The sequence below is a fragment of the Saccopteryx leptura genome, chromosome 1, assembly GCF_036850995.1.
Source record: "Saccopteryx leptura isolate mSacLep1 chromosome 1, mSacLep1_pri_phased_curated, whole genome shotgun sequence".
Classification (NCBI taxonomy): domain Eukaryota; kingdom Metazoa; phylum Chordata; class Mammalia; order Chiroptera; family Emballonuridae; genus Saccopteryx; species Saccopteryx leptura.
The window spans coordinates 177,185,088-177,206,451 of NC_089503.1; the positions used below are offsets into that span (position 1 = coordinate 177,185,088).

General features: G+C 36.6%; 1 protein-coding gene and 1 non-coding gene across 9 annotated transcripts in view; both read right to left on the bottom strand.

Moving 5' to 3' along the window:
* CDC42BPA (CDC42 binding protein kinase alpha) overlaps positions 1–21,364 on the bottom strand; it is a 230,502-nt gene that overhangs the window by 110,162 nt on the left and 98,976 nt on the right. For all 8 annotated transcript variants that reach the window (XM_066381642.1, XM_066381622.1, XM_066381611.1 and 5 more), the window contains exons 7-10: positions 13,018–13,218; positions 10,266–10,514; positions 7,536–7,615; positions 5,801–5,967 (exon numbers count right to left, since the gene is read on the bottom strand). In XM_066381642.1, the coding sequence (XP_066237739.1) occupies positions 5,801–5,967; positions 7,536–7,615; positions 10,266–10,514; positions 13,018–13,218 (697 nt within the window). The remainder of the gene's footprint in view (positions 1–5,800; positions 5,968–7,535; positions 7,616–10,265; positions 10,515–13,017; positions 13,219–21,364) is intronic.
* On the bottom strand, positions 17,858–17,994 carry LOC136389857 (small nucleolar RNA SNORA2/SNORA34 family). The gene has a single exon (XR_010748418.1). It is a non-coding gene; the product is annotated as a small nucleolar RNA SNORA2/SNORA34 family (small nucleolar RNA).

Sequence of the window (21,364 nt, forward strand, 5' to 3'; positions counted from 1 at the left end):
GAATAAAATTAATAAGCAGAATAAGTAATTTTCCAAAGAAATTAAAATGATAAAAGAACCAAGCAAAAATTCTGGAGCTCAAGAACTTAATGAGATAAAGAATGCTTTAGAAAGCACTGGAAATAGAGTAGACCACATGAAAGAACAGTAATCTGATTGATAGGTATTAGAAATGATTCAGGTGAAAAAGGAGAGAGAATTAATACAGTAGAAAGTAAAGAAAACCTATAAGAGTTATCCAACTCCACTAGAGAAGCCAGGATATGAATGAGGGGTATGTCAGAAGAACAAGAGAGGAAGAAGGCAGCACATCATTTATTTTTAAAGAGACAATAGCTGAGAACATACGTCTCAAATCTGGGGCAAGAACTAGACAGGCAAGTCCACAAAGCTGATAGAACACTTTACCATCTCAATGCCAAAAAGCCTTCAAGACACATTAAATGAAATCATCAAAAGTCAATGATAAAGAACGAATTTTAAAGAAAGCCAGGAGAAAAAAAAGTTAACTACAAAAAGGCTGTCTGCAGATTTCTCAGCAAACACTCCACAGTCCAGGAGAAGGTGGAGTCACATACTCAAGGTACTGAAAGACAAAAATTGCCAACCAAGAATGTTCTTATCTAGCAAAGTTATCCTTCTGATACTAAGGAGAAATAAAGGCTTTCCCAGATAAACAATAACTGAGGGAGTTCACTACTAGACTTGCCTCACAAGAAATGTTGAAACAATCTCTTCAAACTAAAATGAAAAGATGAAAGTACACAAAACGGTGATTAAGGTGATAGTCAGAAATAGAAAACTGTAATTATATTTCAAAATAGTGTTGAATATTTAAGTATAGCATAAATGTAAAAGAAAAAATACATTGAAAATAGCTAGAGCTAGCCTGACCAGGCGGTGGCGCAGTGGATAGAGCGTCGGACTGGGATGCGGAGGACCCAGGTTCGAGACCCCAAGGTTGCCAGCTTGAGCGCAGGCTCATCTGGTTTAAGCACAGCTCACCAGCTTGGACCCAAGGTTGCTGGCTCAAGCAAGGGGTTACTCGGTCTGCTGAAGGCCCACGGTCAAGGCACATATGAGAAAGCAATCAATGAACAACTAAGGTGTCACAACAAAAAACTGATGATTGATGCTTCTCATCTCTCTCCATTCCTGTCTGTCCCTATCTATCCCTCTTTCTGACTCTCTCTCTCTCTGTAAAAAAAAAAAAAAAAAAAGGAAAGAAAATAGCTAGAGCTACTACAATTTGGTAACAAATTCACACTGAAAAAGAGATAATGTGTGGCATCAAAAATATAAAAGAACAAAAGGATAGAAGCTGTATATATAGGTGAATCAAGATAAAGGACTATTATATCTATGATATGTTTTATGTAAACCTCATGGTAACCACAAAGTAAAAATCTAGAGCACAGACACAAAATAAAGGCAGGTGGAGGGTGAGAAGAATGAGCATATTACCATGGAAAACCATCAACTTCCAAAGATAAACAGCAACCGGAAAAAAATACTCAAAATAACCAGAAGGGAAAAGATAAAATAATAGTAGTGAAGTCCTTACATATCAATAATAACCCTGAGTGTAAATAAATGGGCTGAACTCACCAATCAAAAGAAACAGAGCAGCTGGCTAGCCGGACTGAAAAATAAGACCCAACTAGATGCTGTCTGCAGGAGACTCATTTCACCTCTAAATATACAGATAAGCTCCAAGTGTAGGAATAGAAGATGCCATTCCAAGCACGTAGAAACAAAATAAAGTGGGCATAGCTATATTTATATCAGATAAAACAGACTTCAAGCCAAAAATAATAACAAGAAACAAAAGGATCATTATATATATAATGATAAAGGGGTCAATACATCAAGAAAACAGAACAATTGTAAATATATTGCTCACAAAAATTAGGGGATATTTTATCACTTTATATTCATTTTGAAATATCCCCTAATTTTTGTGAACAGTAAATATATATGCTTCCAAACACAGAAGCATCAAATAAATTAAGCAAATACTAACAGGATAAAGGAGAAACAGACAAAATACAGTAACAGCAGGAGACTTCAATATCCCAGTATCAACAATGGATAAATTGTCCAGACAGAAAATAAACAAGGAAACACTGGAATTGAACCATACTTTAGAACAAATGGACTTAACAGACATATACAGAACATTCTATCCATCAGCAGCAGAATACACAATCTCCTCAACAGCACACAGAACATTCTCCAGGATAGGGCACAAAACAAATCTTAACAAATTTATGAATATTGAAATCATACCATCTTTTCTGAGCACAATGGTAGGAAACTAGAAGTCAACAAGAAAAGTGAGGTGATCTACAAATATGTGGAAACTAAACAACACACTTCTGAATAATCAGTGAGTCAAAAAAGAAATCAAAGAGAGACATGGGCCCTGGCTGGTTGGCTCAGCGGTAGAGCGTCGGCCTGGCGTGCGGGGGACCCGGGTTCGATTCCCGGCCAGGGCACATAGGAGAAGCACCCATTTGCTTCTCCACCCCCACCCCTCCTTCCTCTCTGTCTCTCTCTTCCCCTCCCACAGCCAAGGCTCCATTGGAGCAAAGACGCCCAGGCGCTGGGGATGGCTCCTTGGCCTCTGCCCCAGGCGCTAGAGTGGCTCTAGTTGCGGCAGAGCATCTCCCCCTGGTGGGCAGAGCGTCGCCCCTGGTGGCCTGGTGGGCGTGCCGGGTGGATCCCGGTCAGGCGCATGCAGGAGTCTGTCTGACTGTCTCTCACCGTTTCCAGCTTCAGAAAAAAAAAAAAAAAAAAAAAAAAAAGAGAGACATGAAAACATCTCAAAACGAAAAGTGAAATATAACAAATCAAATTTGTGAAATGCAGCAAAAGCAGTTCTGAGACAAAAGTTTATAGCAATAAAAGCACATATTAAGAAGTGTCTGTTAGTGGACGAGTGGATTAAAAAGCTGTGGTACATATACACAATGGAATACTATGGGGCTATGAAAGAGAAGGAAATAATACCTTTTACAACAATATGGAGGGACCTGGAAACTATTATGTTAAGTGAAATAAGCCAGGCAGAGAAAGAAAAATATCATATGACCTCACTCATTTGAGGAATCCAAGGAATAATGAGAACTGAGGAATGGAATTGAGACAGAGGAGGGATCAAAGGGACTGGAGGAAAAGAGGACAGAGGGAAAGGGGATGATAGGATGGGATAAACCTGAAGGGTAGGGGGGAGGGCGCTGTAGGGAGGAGGGCAAGAGAAATGTTGAGGGGAATAGGGGGGAGGGAAGAGGCATTCGGGGTGACCCTAGAATCTATGTAAACATAATTAATTAAATTAAAAAAAAAGAATTTGGAAAGATCTCAACAAAAAAACCTAACTTTACATTCCAAGGAACTAAAAAAAATCAGAACAAATTAAGTCCAAAGTTAGCAGAAGGAGGGAAATAATAGAGATCAGAACAGGAAAAATTAAACAGAAAAACAGTAGAAAGAATCAATGAAACTAAAAGCTGGTTCTTCAAAAACCTGAAGTCGACAAAACTTTATCTGGATAACTAAGAAAAAAAGAAGACTCAAACAAAATTAAAAATGAAAGAAGAGGCAATTGATACTCCAGAATCACATAGCATCATAAGAGACTCCTATAAATAATTATATGCCAAGAAATTACACAACCTAGAAGAAATGAACCCCTATCTCACACCACTCAAAAAAATTAACTCAAAATAGATCAAAGACTTAAAAACCTGATACCATAAAACTCCTAGAAGAAAACATAAGTCTTGAAGAAGCTCCTCAACATTTGGCAACAACTTTCTGGATAGGATTCCAAAACCACAAACAACTAAAGCAAAGATCAACAAACGGGACTGTATCAAACTCAAAAAGCTGCTGCACAGCAAAAGAAAAATGAACCACATGAAAAGAAAACCTACAAAGTGGAAGACAACTTTTGCAAACCATATATCAGATAAAGACCTAATATTCAAAATATATAACTCATACAAATTAATAACAAAAAAATTAACAATCCAATTAAAAATGGGCAGACTACCTAAACAGACATTTTCCCCAAAGAGGACATTAAAATGACCAAAAAAAAAAAAAGGCTAACATCACTAATCATCAGGAAAATGCAAATCAAAGCCCCAGTGAGAAATCACCTCCTATTTATTAGAACAGCTATCATCAAGAAGGTTAAGAGAGCCCTGGCTGGTGGTGCAGTGGATAGAGCAATGCCCTAGAGTGCCGAAGTCACTGGTTCAATCCCAGGGTCACTAGCTTGAAGATGGTTTGAAACAGGGAAGTAACACCACGGTGAGTGGTAATCAGATTCTGGGTCCAATGTGGCAGAGCTGACCTAAATTGCTGATGGATCAGAAGAGGTGCAGTGTGAGAGAATAAGAGGGTTTAAAGACAAGTCAAAGTTTTTCGTTCTGAGCACCTAAAACCATGGAGTATTCTGGAGCATTCCAACATTTAGATGTGGAATAGTTAAGGAGAAATCAGCAAATGAGACCGAGAATAACTGGTTTAAGAGGAAAAAGAAAACCAGGAGATTAAAGTGCCCCAGAAGCCAAAAGAAAAAAGAACTATTAGCAGAAGAATTGGTCAGTGGATCAAATGCTGATGGGTCAAAAGGTGAGCACTGGCTAACGACTGCTGGAGTTTGCAACACAGGGTAAGGAAGTGGGCTGAGGGGAAAGTGAAGATGCTGGTGAGCTGAGACACTCAATCTGAGATGAGTCTGAAGTGGGATTAGTTAGCATACTGTGTTTTAAGGAAACTACCTTCAACCATAGTTAGAGATGCGATATATTTAAGCAGGTTGAGGTTCTGCCAAAGACTTCAGGGTACATGTAAGGGTATGATTATGACTAATGCAGAATAAGAACTGAGAGTAGAAGAGGAACAGTCACAGAATGATAGAATTGTATATAGTGGTAGAATTAAAGAAATATTAGAGTTTAGGCACCGGAGGAAGTTAACCAGAAAACTGTAAGTAAGAAGTTACATGAAGTTTGCCTGAAATAAAAATTAAAAGAATTTTAGATTCTGTAATCTCAAGATACCCTTACTACCACAAGGAGTGAATGAGGTGATGAGGTCTGGCAGAAGATAAGATCACTGTAAGTGAAGAATCAGGAGACCAAGAAGTCAGAATATTAAAAGCTTCTCCAATGTGCATTTTAAAATCACCAAATATTACAACACTAGTCAAGTTGTCACTAAGAGCTAGAACTTCTCAGAGTTGAGGGTATATAATAGGAAAAGTCATATAAATTGTTCTACTAGGGTGGGAAGGGTTCTTTTTCTCCTAGTGGGCCCATTTTCTTCTCCCAGAGGTGTTTATTCCCACATTCTTAAACGAGGTGAGCCACAGAAGGCTTACAGTTATGAGCATGCGAAACACAGAGTTTACTCTTGTTACTATTTATTAATTATTGTATTACTTTATTGTATTGTTATTACTTCATAGCCTTATGATTTATCTTTTAGTAATGATGCCTGGTAATTTAACCTACTTTTGCCCACTCCTGTGTTCCTGTGTGTGTGTGTGTGTGTGTGTTTATACATGTACATACATACACCTGTGGAAAACAAATGCCATTTTGATTCCTGTTAATTTTGTGTTTCCATAATTACTATAATGTCCTCTTCAAAAATTTCTACAATGTGATTTTTTTCCTACTTAATAAAAAAGTTCTTTTAAAGATAAAACCACTTATAATAAATAGTATCTAACACTGTAAGTTCAATTCAAAAAGGAAAAATATTATCTTGAGAATCTATTTACCTTGAAGCTTTCTACTAAGTTCAAGCTTTTCTTGTTCAAGGCGTTTGATTCTTCTTTCATAAGCTTCAGTTGCCAAGTTGTTATCTAGCGTCCTCTGGACAGTGACATCCAGATCCAGTGGTGTGGGCCCAGCTGTCACCCTTAAACAGCTCCGGTCAGAAAGAACACTGAAGGAAAGAAAAAAAAAATGTGGGCTTACAGTGAAACAAAAAGTTTGAAGAAAAATGATAACCTTTTGAAACTGTTCATTTAAAACATGGATCTGAATATCTAGTTACATTTAGCCATATAGAATGATAGTAAAACATTTATTTTTGCAAAATCAGCATAAAAGATTTTAGTAGCATTTTTGAAAATGAAAACTTAAATCGCCTAAATTACCCTGTATTTTAATAACCAAAAATCATAAAATGAAGTTTGCTGAAAGGGTTTATTGGTAGTTTAAAACAATGTAATCAGCTAAGTGAATTAGTAGTCAAAACACCAACCATGGTCTTCCTTACTGGAATTTAGATTAAAAAATGAAATGTTTTCTTTAATGCAATACAAGGTAAATAAAAAACATCTGAAATACTGGACACACAGCAGTACACAATACACAACTCACCCCATGTGGAGTTTATATCCAGTGACAGAGACAAAAATAAACAAGATAAAGAAGTAAAATACCGGTACATTAGATCATGTTAAATGCTAAGGAGAAAACAAAAGCAGGAAAGGGGGAAATAAAGTATCAAGAGGGAGGAAATAAAAATTTAGATACAGTGGCCAGGAAAGCCACCACTTAGAATGGGTGGGGGGGCACTCTGGGAGTACCAGGGAGAAGCACTGCAGGCAGGTGGAACGGGGTGCCAGGGCCTTGACCAAGAGAAAGCATGTCTGGTCTGGTCATGGGCCTGAGAGGAGACCTGGGCATTAGAGTGCACTGAGCAAGGTGGAGGGGAATTGTAGACAGAACCAGAAAGAGAAATTGAGGCAGTCATATGGGGCCTCCTAAGAACTTTGGTCTGGCGTTAAGATACAAGGTCAGTAGAGGTGGATGGAGATAGTGGGATTGGTCCTAAACAGAGAAATGACATGATCTGACTTAATTCTCAGCAGATTACTGAGAAAATAAGAATTACAGCTATGGACATCTGAAGGAGGTGATTGAGAGAGATTGTAAGCAGAAGAGAGAGGGCTCAGCTAGAGATGCACATTAGGAGTCACCAGCAAATATGTGAGAGAGCACCAGAGAGCACACATGGCAAGATCAAAGGCTATGCCACGGGACAAGGGAGATGAGGAGGCAGCGGATGTGGAACTAAGGGCTGGTCAGAAGGGTGAGAAGAAACCAGGCAAGTGCCCTGAAAGCAAAGAGAAGAGCATGCTTTAATGGGAAGCAGTCATGACAAATAAGATGAGACTAGGCAAATAAGCAAGACTAGGACTAAGAAATGATCATTGAAAGTTCTGATTCTTGACACCTAGAGAATATTTATTCAATAGCAAGGGAACTCTTCTAATTCTTGATTCACTGCTAATAGTTAGGTCCTGCGCTGTCCTACTCTTTCTCCTCCAAAATAAGATGCAATCCTTTATGTTCTATTCATTTTGAAATGTCTTATTCTAGCAGTAACTTCACCCTATTTTCTTTAATTTTTTTTATTTACAAAGTTCTCTTATACATTTTAAAACCACAACTTATTATAAATTGCTTTAAATTGTCCAAATCATGTTAGCTTTTCAAACTTACCAGCTACTAGTATAGGTAAAACCAACAAATGGCAGGTGGTGGCCAGAAAATGCAGTATGTGTTGGTGGGGGCATCGTCTCCTAAAGGAGGTAAAAACATCTGGTAAGAATGACCTGTAGCTTGACATATAAATATTAACTGTCAATAGGAAATACATGACTGTTCAATTTAGAAACACTGATAAATATGGGTACAGATGGTTACTGATAAAAATTTTAGACCATAAACATTGCCACTGTAAAATTCTAATATAACAGCCCTGGCCGGATGGCTCAGTGGTAGAGCGTCGACCTGGTGTGCGGAGGTCCCGGGTTCGATTCCCGGCCAGGGCACACAGGAGAAGCGCCCATCTGCTTCTCCACCTCTCCCTCTCTCCTTCCTCTCTGTCTCTCTCTTCCCCTCCCGCAGTCGAGGCTCCATTGGAGCAAAGATGGCCCGGGCACTGGGGATGGCTCTGTGGCCTCTGCCCCAGGCGCTAGAGTGGCTCTGGTAGCAACAGAGCGACGCCCAGGAGGGGCAGAGCATCGCCCCCTGGTGGGCAGAGCGTCGCCCCCTGGTGGGTGTGCCGGGTGGATCCCGGTTGGGCGCATGCGGGAGTCTGTCTGACTGTCTCTCCCCATTTCTAGCTTCAGTAAAATACAAAAAAAAAAAAAATCTAATATAACAAAAATAAAGATGAAAAGTCTGGCTGATATTGAGAGTACAAACATTTTTCATGTAGTCCATAATTACAAATTTGCCTAGTAGATAATATTTGTAAGCCAAATCAACACTCACAGTACTTTAGCAGACGCATGCAAAGCAAAGAAAAACCCAAGTTGCCCTCCCCACAAGTTCCCAGCTGAAGCTGAACCAAGGCTCTCTGCCTTCTGCTTCTGGCTCTCACACTGTAAACAAGTGCTCATCTCAGGGTCTAAGTGCACCATGCTTTTCACATTTCTGTGCTTTTTATGGGTTATTTTGCTGTTAAGGTGTTGTCCAAGCATTGTGCTGGAGAGCCATCTTTTGTTCCTAAGCAAGAAGGCTTGTGATATGTCTTACACACAAATGTCTTAAGTGAGATTTGTTCGTGCATGAGTTACAGCGCTGTTGGCCGTGACTTCAAGGTTAATCAGTAATATCTATTAAAGTGTCTTTAAATAAAGACACGTATAAAGCAAACTTATGTATTGATCAGTGGATGAAAATCTCTTGACCACAGACTAGCAGGAACCTAACCCTACTTTCCCATAGGAACAATGGTTCAATATCTACTACTATAGTATTCATAGCAACTTTATTATTTTTTAATTTTCTTTTATTAAATTTATTAGAGTGACACTGTTTAATAAAACTATAGGCTTCAGGTATACAATTCCATAACACATCACCTGTACATTGCATTGTGTGTTCAACACCCCAAGTCAAGTCTCCTTCCTTCACCATTTATCCCCCTGTGCTCTCTTATATCTCCCCCACCCCCTTTCCCTCTGGTTACTGCCATTCTGTTGTGTCTGTATTTTTTGGTTTTGGGGGTTTTTTGCTTATTCCCTTCACCCTTATCACCAGACCTAAACCCCTCTCCCCTCTGACAGCTGTCAGTCTGTTCTTTGTGAGTCTATTTCTATTTTGTTTTTTAGTTTATTTTGTTCATTAGATTCCATATATAACTGAAATCATAGAGTATTTGTCTTTCTCTTACCTGCCTTGAATATGGTACTTACTGAACAGTAAAAAGGGATAAAAATATAAAAATTCAAATGAAGGCTAAAAAAGCAGAAAACAAACTTTTATGTTTTTATTTTTCTAAATTCTATTTTAATAAAAACTAATGGTTGAGGGCAGAGGAGGACCAACTATGCTGGCCCACAAGCTAAAAATGGTTGAGTATCTGGGTAACCTGCTGGTCTGCCCCTCGCCTCAAACAGGCTAGGAGAGCTGCTGTAGATATTCTTTGTCCCAGTTTCCTACCAAGTTTGCTGCCGTCAGTGGCAACACCACTGTGCATGAGTGTTTCACTCGATCAAGCCAGCCCCTCTGGCAGAGAAACTGCTGGTTCCCAAGCAGCTCAGGGGCAGCAGTTCCACTGCCCCACTTACGCTGAGAGCTGCTTTTTAACAGGAGTTCAGTGGTTTTTCATGAATAGATGCTTCCCAATTTATTTACTGTGGGTTGATTTGTTAAGCCCTAAAATGGTTGTTTTTGACAATTCTGTCCAGTTTTATGGTGGTTTTTAAGGAGAGATTTGCCAACCTCTTCACTGTGCCATCATGAAGTCCACTTTTTTAAGATTTCTTTACTTTAGAGAGGACAGAAAGAGTGAGAGAAAGAGAAAGAGAGAGAGAGAGAGAGAGAGAGAGAGAGAGAGAGAGAGAGAGAAGGAGGGAGGAGCAGGAAGCATCAAGTCCCATATGTGCCTTAACCGGCAAGCCCGGGGTTTTGAACTGGCAACATCAGCGTTCCAGGTCAACACCACTACAGGTCAGGCTAAAGTCCACTTTTTTAAGCATCTAATTTGTCTTCTTCTTAGGAAAACTAATGGCATAATTAATCTAAGAAATAAACCTTAAATTTTAATTTTGCTCCTAGTCACAAATAACTTCCTTACTACACTCTCAATTTCTTGATTTTTTTAAAGAAAAAACACTAGAAGCCATGTTTCACTGATAATTGATAAGATGATCCATAAAATTACTTTATAAACATATTAAAAAGAAGTGTGGACAGAACTTCATAAAATGTCATACTCACAGAATTCTTTAAACAATCATCATCCACGTCAAAATTCGATGTATCTGTTGGGCTACTAACTTCTGGAATATAAGGTGCTTCACAGTTTCGAATATTATTCCAATCAATTCCACTGAAAAATGGGTGCTTCTTAAAGTCTTCTATCCCATTTTGACCAAGTCGATGTTCTCTGCTACAAATGAGCCTCCGAATAAGATCTTTAGCATTTTCAGACACATCTGTTACTTGAACTGGAAACTGAAACCTCTCCTAAACAGAGAATAATAAAAAAATTAGATAAATCAGTATTTAACTTACTAAGTAGATTGAATAACATTATTTTTTTAATTCAGTGAGAGGAGGAGAGGCAGATATAGACTCCTGCATGCATCCCAACTGGGATTCACCCAGCAAGACCACTAGGGGGTGATGCTCTGCCCATCTGGGGTGTTGCTCTGGTGCTCAGCAACTGAGCTCTTCCCAGCACCTGAGGCAGAGGCCATGGAGCCATCCTCAGTGCCTGGGTACAACTCACTCCAATAGAGCCATCGCTGCAAGAGGGGAAGAGAGAGAGAGAGAGAAGCAAGAGGGGAAGGGTAGAAAAGCTGATGGGCGCTTCTCCTGTGTGTCCTGACCAGGAATCGAACCTGGGAAATCCACACACTGGGTCAACCCTCTACAACTGAGCCTACTGGCCAAGGCCAACATTTATTTTCTTGAAAGTACATTTTCTTTTAAAAACATCTAGTAAGTGTAGACTGATACAGAGTACTGATGCTGAAGGAAATATAGGAATGAATGAGAAAAGGATGTCTTCCTAAAAAACTTTTAATTTCACATATATCTTGGTCATACATAAAGAATTAAATGCTAAAATGCCTTAAACCGCAATCAGAATCAAAAGAATCTGAATCCTAGCAGCAATTATCTAAACTGGGTACTACTATTACCCCAATTTTTACAGAAGAGGAAACAAAGGCACAGAGGTTCAAGCACTTCACTCAAGGCCATACACTAGTAAATGGCAGAGTTGGGATTTGAACTGAAGCTGCCCAACTCCATAATCTGTGCTCCTACCATGTTATAGTATAATGATTCCCCTCTGAAATGCTTTACCTGTTTTCTACAATTTTATAGCTATTTGCTGTCTTTAAACTCTTCATCACTTTTTTTTTTTTTTTTAAAGAGACAAAGAGAGAGTCAGAGAGAGGGACAGATAGGGACAGACAGGCAGGAACAAAGAGAGATGAGAAGCATCATCAGTTTTTCGTTGCAACATCTTAGTTGTTCATTGATTGCTTTCTCATATGTGCCTTGATTGTGGGGCTACAGCAGACCGAGTGACCCCTTGCTCGAGCCAGGGAACTGGGGTCCAAGCTGGTGAGCTTTGCTCAAACCAGATGAGAACGTGCTCAAATTGGCGACCTCAGGGTCTCGAACCTGGGTCCTTCACATCTCAGTCCAACACTCTATCCACTGCGCCACCGCTCGGTCAGGCTCTTCATCACTATTTAGCAGGTTGTCTTGGCAACCAGGCAGAAGAGCATCAATTCTGTAATACTGATTTATATATGTGTAAAGCAACTAGTCATAACTATGTCACTAGAATAAATTAAAAAGAATAGAGTATCACTCCTTTATGGGTCTCCTAGTCACCTTACAGGTTTTTGCAATTGCTCACAATTTTTCTGAGACTGATCAATCAAAACCTTCCTTTTCTTATTATGAACCATCCATTTCCCTTTTACTCGATGTCGAGTGGATTAAAGTTTTCTTAATTTGTTCCTGTTGTGCATCTGGATTGTTCCCAATACTGGAATAGATATTCTGCTACAAAAATCGTTATTCTACTGAAGATTTCCTTAGGGTAGATTCTTACAGCTGAAGTTGCCCAATCAGAACCTGCAACCATTTTTAAAAGACTCTAGATGCATACCTATAAACTCCTTGATGGAAAGGTTACATCAATTTATATTCCTATCAACAATGTCAGTCTCACTGGATTATTTACAGTGTGGGGTACTATTTTTCTTTTAATCTTTATCAGTTTGATGGAAGAAAAGTATCTCACTCTTATTTTAATTTGCATTTTATTTATTACTGCTAAAACTGAGCATTATTTTAATGCATTCTAGTCATGATTATACTGTAGTAGTAATAATTAGAAACTATCTGCTTATGATCTTTGTTATTCTATTAGAAACTATTTAATTTCCCATTTATTACTTTCTCTAATATAAAAGGTTAGAACGAACAATTTCTAAGATTTTTTTTTTTTTTTACAGGGACAGAGAGAGTCAAAGAGAGGGATAGCTAGGGACAGACAGACAGACAGGAATGGAGAGAGATGAGAAGCACCAATCATCAGTTTTACATGGTGACACCTTAGTTGTTCATTGATTGCTTTCTCATATGTGCCTTGACCAAGGGGGCTACAACAAGGGACTCGTTGCTCAAGCCAGTGACCTTGGGTCCAAGCTGGTGAGCTTTTTGCTTAAGCCAGATGAGCATGCGCTCAAGCTGGGACCTCGGGGTCTCGAACCTGGGTCCTTCCGCATCCCAGTCCAAAGCTCTATCCACTGCGCCACTGCCTGGTCAAGCAGAATGAACAATTTCATGTACAATTATATTCAATTGTTTATTCATATTTGTCATGTCCCATTAATGTAGAAATTTGATCATTTACTGTTTTTATAAAAGTATTTCTTTTAGTTATCACATTAAATCTATATATACCATTAAAAAAAAAACAAAAATAGTAAAGTATACTAACTTTGTGATTCATGATTTTTCCATATGTCTCCACCAGAGATTCTGCATAAAAAGGTGTTTCTCCATAAAGCATTTCATACATACAGACCCCCAAAGACCACCAGTCACACTCGGGTCCGTATCTGCCTTTGCCATCTTCCATGGCTTGAAGGATTTCAGGAGAGATATAATCTGGAGTTCCAACAGCCACTGAGGATTGGACCTGAAGAAGTTCATATTTTTAGTAATCTACCATAATATATTAGTAACAAATACTTTCAAATTAAAAATCACACATGTACTTATTCAATGGATAGTGTCTCATAAGTATAGCTTTGTCATTATCTGAATTTAGCCTTCTTGTACACACAAATTAAATTTTACATAAGCTCCATACTAATAGTTCTCTAGATTTCATAACACTATAGAACCTTTATTATATTCATTACTTAATTGACATTTTGGCTAACAATATGATTTAAACACCACAGCTATAAAATTGAACATTTAGTTCTGAACATTCTTTTTCTTAAACTGGCATTTTTTGCATTGAAAGCAATTCACAAACTGATTCACCTATACCTTTTATCTGTCTGCCTTTGTTTAATCATGTATTGTTAAAATATTCATATTACTGATAATCCGTCTAATGTGTGCATATAAAAAACTAGAACTTTCGAAAGTTTACAATTAGTTATAAAGAAAAAACCCTGAAAGAAACCTGGCTAATACTTACGAGCAACCTGAAGATTATTTTTAAATACCTTAATGGAAACCTAGAAAATAAATGATAACAATGTCCTGCAAACTATTTATTAATTTTAAAAAATTACAAAGAAAAACTATATCCTTGAAAAAATAAAGTCCCCATAGAGAAAACAATTGAGCATATAATTATGACAAGTTAGATGTAAATTAGAAAATGATAGCTAAAAAAAATATCCTGGGAACAAATTTTGTAAGATACTCTAAAGAAAATTGGTTCTTTATATGATTTAAAAGAATGTATCAAAAAATGAACATTCTCAAGGTAGAACACAATGGTTAATATTCTTAATTTCCTGGACTAAATTAACATTCTTAACCATTGGAAGAGACTTCTTCTTTAGCAATACTGAGATTAGGTCATTTGAAACTCACCCACTCCAAACTCTTAAAAATACTAGATATAAAATATAACAACCATTTTTTATAAACATAAAAATGAGCATTTTTTGGTTTTGGTTTTAATTTTCTAGGCACTTAAATTTTAACATGAGGACACAGGAAAGACCTTGAGTTTACATGAGGTTTGAAGTGAGAGGATGCCCAATATAACCTTCAGCCTAGAGGGTATACTGTGAACAAAACACTGAATTTCAAAAATCTGCCCCTCAGCAGAGAAAGATAAGACATTTTGTCTACCTTGATTGCAGCTGATATGTGAAGAAAACTTCCTTCTCTAGAAATAGTCCCACCATTTGAGATTTTAATTCACAGTGCTTCTGTGGTCCAGAAGTTCTCAAACCAAGAAACTGGCAAAAATATTGGCACCAAGTCAGGTGCCCCAGAAATCCTGGCATAACAAATTCAAGACTCCTCTAAAGGACACATGTTCAAACTCGGCCACATAAAATTCTCACATGTAAAAACCCATTGAAGATGAGTTTACAATCCACTAACATAAACTAAACGAGTAAACATTCCATTACGAGCAAAAGTCAGAAATCCAAACATACAATTAGACTCCTTATAATTATCAGTGCCACTTAATGAAATAAATGTTTAATTTTTTAGACATTTCAAAAAATTAAAAGTATAAAAACAAAGAGATGGAAAAAATCAAATAAAAAAGTCCTAGAAATAAAAAGAACTAGTCATTGAAATAAAACAAAAACAAAAACAGGAAATATGTGAAAGATATACAAAGGTAAATAAAACCAGATACATTTCTCTGCACACTGTAGTTAAAAACTACAAAGCACCAAAAGTAAAGAGGTTAAAAATAGTAAAGCATAAAGAGAGACTACCCAGCAAGAAATGAGAGATTGGCAGCTAAACTATTAATACTAACATAGCAGTTAGAAGAAACTAGAATTGTTTCTTCAAAGTGACAAGACAAAATAATTCCAAATTTATATTGCCTACCTATGTAAATTATGGTACAGAAAAGAAGGTTAAAGACATTTTCACACAAAGACTGGGTGAACTACCACACGTAGACCCTTTCACATAAACAGAAACACTAAAGAACATACTTCATAAAATAAGAAATTTGATACAGATGGGAGAATATGATACTAGAAGCAATTGTGAACAAAGATATTAGCAAACTGTGTAACTTTTACAATTAGTAAAATAGTGGATAAAGATGTTAGTAATGACAAAGAAAAGAAGGAAGAGGACAATAAGGAGTAGGGAGGAGAGGAGGAGCAGAAGGAAGAGGTAGCAAAGGAGGAGGAAACTTCTTGAAGGCAAAACAAGATGAAACTAAAATACTGGAAAACAGTAATCTGTTACTGATGGGGCAATGATGATTAAAGTACTCTGTTTCTCGCCTGACCAGGTGGTGGCACAGTGGATAGAGCGTCGGACTGGGATGCAGAGGACCCAAGTTCGAGACCCAGAGGTCGCCGGCTTGAGTGCGGGCTCATCTGGCTTGAGCAAAAAAGCTCACCAGCTTGGACCCAAGTTCGCTGGCTCAAGCAAGGGGTTATTCGGTCTGCTGAAGGCCCGCGGTCAAGGCACATATGAGAAAGCAATCAATGAACAACTAAGGTCTCGCAACGAAAAACCGATGATTGATGCTTCCCATCTCTCTCTGTTCCTGTCTGTCTGTCCCTATCTATCCCTCTCTCTGACTCTCTCTCTGTCCCTGCTAAAAATAAATAAATAAATAAAAGTAAAGCGATCTGTTTCTCAAACATTTATTTTTACTTATTATTTAATTATTATTATTATTTCTTTTTGTATTTTTCTGAAGTGAGAAGCAGGGAGGCAGAGAGACAGACTCCCACATGTGCCCAACCGGGATCCACCCAGCATGCCCACCAGGGGGCGATGCTCTGCCCATCTGGGACGCTACTGTGTTGCAACGGGAGCCATTCTAGCACCTGAGGCGGAGGCCATGGAGCCATCCTCAGCGCCCGGGCCAACTTTGCTCCAATGGAGCCTTGGCTGTGGGAAGGGAAAAGAGAGACAGAAAGGAGAGGGGGAAGGGTAGAAAAGCAGATAGGTGCTTCTCCTGTGTGCCCTGTCTGGGAATAGAACCTGGGACTTCCACACACCAGGCCAATGCTCTACCACTGAGCCAACTGGCCAGGGTAATTATTATTTTTAATTGTGGTAAAATACACCTAACAAAATTTACCATCCTAACCATTTCCAAGTTCAGCGGCATTAAGTACATTTACACTGTTGTGCAACCATCACAGCCTTCCATTGCTAGAACTCTTTTCATCTTGCAACACTGAAACTGTACCAATTAAACAATAATTCCTGTATCCTCCTCCTCCAGGTCCTGGCAACCATCACTGTACTTTCTATACATTTGACTACTGTAGGTACCTCACATGGGGGAGATAATACAGCATTTGTCCTTTCATGACAGACTATACCATTTAAAATAATGTTTTCAAGGTTTATCCATGTTATAGTAGGTCAGAAGTTCCTTCTTTTTAAGGCTGAATAATATTACAATGTATGTGTACACATTTTATTTTATTAATCCATTTATTTGTTAATTAACACCTGAATTGCTTTTACCCCTTGGCTATTGTAAATAATGCTGCTATTGAACATGGGTGTATAAATCTCCGAGTCTTTGCTTTCAATTCTGTGGATTATATACCCCGAAGTGAAATTCCTGGATCATGTGGAATTCTACTTCTAATTTTTTGAAGAAATGCCATACTGTTTCCAGAGAGGTTAGAGAATTTTATATTCCCATCAACAGTGCACAGGGTTCCTATATTACTACATCTTTACAAATACTTGTTACTGTTTTTTTCTAGCAGCCATCCGAATGGAGGTGTAGTGTCTTATTGTTTCGATTTGCATTTCCATAATGACTAGTGATGCTAAACATCTTCTCATGTGCTTGTTGGCCATTTGTACATCTTCTTAGGAGAAATATCTATTCAAGTCCTTTGCCCAGTTTGAACTGGGTTACTTGCTATTGAGTTGTAGGGTGTTTTGTACATATTCGGGATAATAATAATCTTATCAGACTTATAATTTACACTATTTTCTCCCAATCCATGGGTTACCACTTCACTAAGATGACTGTGTCCTTCGATGTAAAGAAAGTTTTACTGGTGATGTTGTCCAACTTCAACTTATCTATATTTTCTCTTGTTATATATTGTGTGGTATCATATCCAAGAAATCACTGCCAAATCCAATGTCATAAGCTATCTACCTGTTTTCTTCCAAGAGTTTTATTGTTTTAGCTCTTACACTTACGTCTTCAAATCATTTTGAGTTAATTTTTGTGTATGACATAAAATACACTAAGTTTCTTGTTTTGATTATGAATATAGCAGAAAAACTGACTCTAGATTTTAAGTAAATTAGAAATGTGAAAATTTTAAGATAAGCATTAAAATATTTTGAATAGAACATATAACTTCCAAAGAAGTAAAGAAAACTAGAAATAAAACTAAACTTGACCATGCCAATACAAGGCAGGAAAGAAGAAAGAAAAAAGTGTATATAGACAAACAAGCAAAACCTACAGTAAACAGCACAAAATAGGATACCATAAATAAATGCAAGTACATGAACAATCATAAAATTCATAAATGAATTAAGTCACCTGTTAAAAGACAGTGTTGTCACACTGCATGACAAATAATACAAAAATTAATATATATATTTTTTTCATATGTTTCTTTCTAATGAATTGACCATTACATTCCTTAATTTATGAAATGGCCAACAGACCACAGAAAGACATTTCTTTAGGCTCCTGCTTGAAACCAACAGCTTCAGCAAACTGCTGGCCTTGATTAAGGGCCAATATATATATTTTTAAATCAGCAATAATCTATTTTAAAGGGATGCACCTAAAAGATACTGAAATGTTGAAAGCAAAGGAATAGAAAAGATACACCAGGCAGATGCAAAACAAAATACAGTTAAGGGAGTTATATTAATATCTGTCAAAAATAAATTATTCTAAGACCAAAATCATTATTCAGATTATCTTAAAATGCATTAACTTAATTTAAAGAAAACTCTCTGGAATAGTAACTCTGAATAACATATAACTAACAATACAGCTACAAGAGTTGGGAAAATATTGTCGATTACAGGGAAAAATTAATAATTTAACATCATAATAAGGATTTTTAAATAAAAGATAATATACATCAGAAGGAAAATTGGTTAAGAATATAAAAAATTTGAACAAGTTAAGTTTAATGTTATGAACATATCCAAAAGTTAGACAAAAATGTATTCTTTTCAACAAATGTGATACCTATAAAAATTGGATTATTACAAAATCAAAAAGCAAATCTTGACAAATGCCAGAAGACATATCAAATAGGTCCATTCTCCATTCAAATAAAAGCAGAAATAATCAAATAAATAAGCAAATACAGTATTTTGGATATTAAAAAGCATACATCTAAATAATTAATGGTCCACAGAAGAGTTCTAACTAAAGTTGAAAAATAGTTAGAACTGAAAAACAGTAAAATTTCTATATCAAAATTTATGAAGGAAAAGAAAAACACAAACATTAGAAATGAAAAAAGGATAAAACTACACATGTAACAGATTTTAAAACTAGGAAGGGCGCAAGCTGAACAACTTTATACCAATAAAACTGACAACTCATTGACAACAATGTTCATAGAAAATAAATAAATAAAACTTACCAAAACTGACCCAGGAAGAAATAGAAAAACAAAGAGACCTATACCCATTAAAAAATTTGAATCAATACTATAAAATCTACCTGGAAAACAAACAAAACAGGAGAAAACAAAACCTCACCAAGGCAAGGGTGATTTAAAAGTGAGTTGTCCCAAGTATATACGAACAGATAACCCCTGTATTTTATAAACTGTTCTAGCATCAAAATAGGTAAGGGGAGTAGAGATGGCTCTCCTGTTCCTTTTATGAGACTAACCTAACCTAAAAACAAAAATCAGATAGGAACAATTTAAGAAAGAAAATTATGCTGCAATATCAAATATGGTTAATCTCAGGTAAAAATATAATGTAAAACTTTAGTACAGTCAATCTAGCAATTTGTTCAGATAATAGCAATACAACTTCAAGACAAAGTTATATTAATCCAAAGAATGACTGATTTAATTTAGGCAATTTATGTCATTCACCAGATTAATAGATTAAACAAAAATATCCTATTATTATCTCAGTGGATGCAGAAAAATCATGATTACAACAACAACCCTAACAACAAACTCCTAATAATCAGAAGTGGAAATTTCCTTAATCCAATAAAGACTACATACCACAGCTACAGCAGACATATTTTGAAACTATAGAAAAAAAAACACCATTAACATCAGAAACAGGACAAAGAAGCTCCCGATTACCAAATTTTGTACTGAAGGTCACTGACTGCACGGTAAGAAAAAAATCATAACATACATAAAGATTGGAAAGAACAAAACCCAAAGTTGGTCATTATTTGTGGATTACATAATTGTCTATATAGAAAATCTACAAAAATTATTTTGAACTAATAAAAATATTCAGCAAGCTTGATAGTTTAAAGATAAACACTTATAAGTGATAAGCTACCAAACTGCTTATTTTAAAAAGTTATTTATAATAACCCTCCCCCAAAAAAAGTGTCTAAGAAAAAATCTAACATTATTTAAAGGTAATGGATTTATAGTGAATATTATTTAAAAACTTCACTAACAGACATAAAAGAAAACTTAAAGCAATGAAGACACAATATTCACAGACGGGAAAATTCCACATTCTAGATACAAATTTCCCGAAAATGAATCTCTAAATTCAATGCAAGTCTACAAGCTTACATTTATGAAAAGGCATTTGTATGTGTGTATGTGTATAGACCAATAATATAATCCTAACAATCATATGGAAAAGCAGAGCAGAATACCACCCCCTCATAGAAACCAACTTCTTACAAAGGTATAATAATTAAGATGGTATAGTTTTAACTCAAATGTGAGAGCCAAAGGCAAGCTGAAACTTGATTTGGAAAGCCACAAAATTTGAGAAAGGTTAAAAGTGTGGTTGCTGTCTGGGTAATAAATAATGACTCATACAAAGTCAGAAAATCACAACATTTCAGAACAATGAAAGTAAAGAGAATATCCAAAAAGCTTTTAGAGTAGGGGAAAGGTAATAATAGAAGGACTGAGTATGTATTAGAATAGCATCAGATGTCTCAACAGTAAATCAAAAGACAACGCAATGCCTTCCAAATTCTAAGAGAAAAAGAATTTCAAATCTACACTACCATGTCCAGACAAATTATCAACCAAGTATCATGGTAGAAATGGAGGCATTTTCAGACATGCAAAATTATAAAATATTCATTTCCAATGGAACCTTTCGCAGGCAGCTACCACCAAATCAGTAAACATGAGGTCCAAGAAACGGGGAACCCTATACTAGACAGCAACACAGTGAATTCCATGATAATAAAGGGAGTCCTAGGTTGAGAAAACACTTTAGATTAGAATAGGAAAAGGCAAGAATTCAGTGCGTATATCTCCAAAAGATAAAAGGGAACCACTAAATTATTTAATGTATCCAAGAGAAAGGAACTGCTAAATTACTTAAAGTGTGGTGGAAAAGCTTCATGATAAACAGGTAAGCGTTAGAAAACTAAGCAAAACAAAGTGTCACTTGTTACAGGGAGAATAAAAAGTTGTTCAAGAAAAGAAATATAATTAAAATAAACTGCATGGCACAGCTATAAATAATATTTGTATAATCATAAAAAATAGCAGGACTTAATGAAAGATTGTATGATAACTGCATTAGGAAAAGAGAGAAGTGTATGGGTTGTGTGAGATGGCAGGGAAGGGACCTGAGACCTCATCTTCCATCGTAGAAATTAGAAGACATTATCTAAAACCAAATAATCAATAGATGACAGTAGCACAAATATGATAATGAGAAATGTGTAAGTAAATGAAATGAGAAGAGCCAAAGGATTTTAAGTGTCTGCCTCTAGAAAAAGAGATTTGGAAGTACAAAGAACTAAGACAAAGGAAAGCTGTCTTTTTGTGATAAGTATTCCTAACTGTGTAACTCACTCTTAAAAAAATAAAATGGAAATAAAACAAGTATAAAGGCTTCCTGATTACAATTTCTAAATGGAGGGCCAACATGCTATTATGCCCAAGAAAACTATTTTGAGATCATCA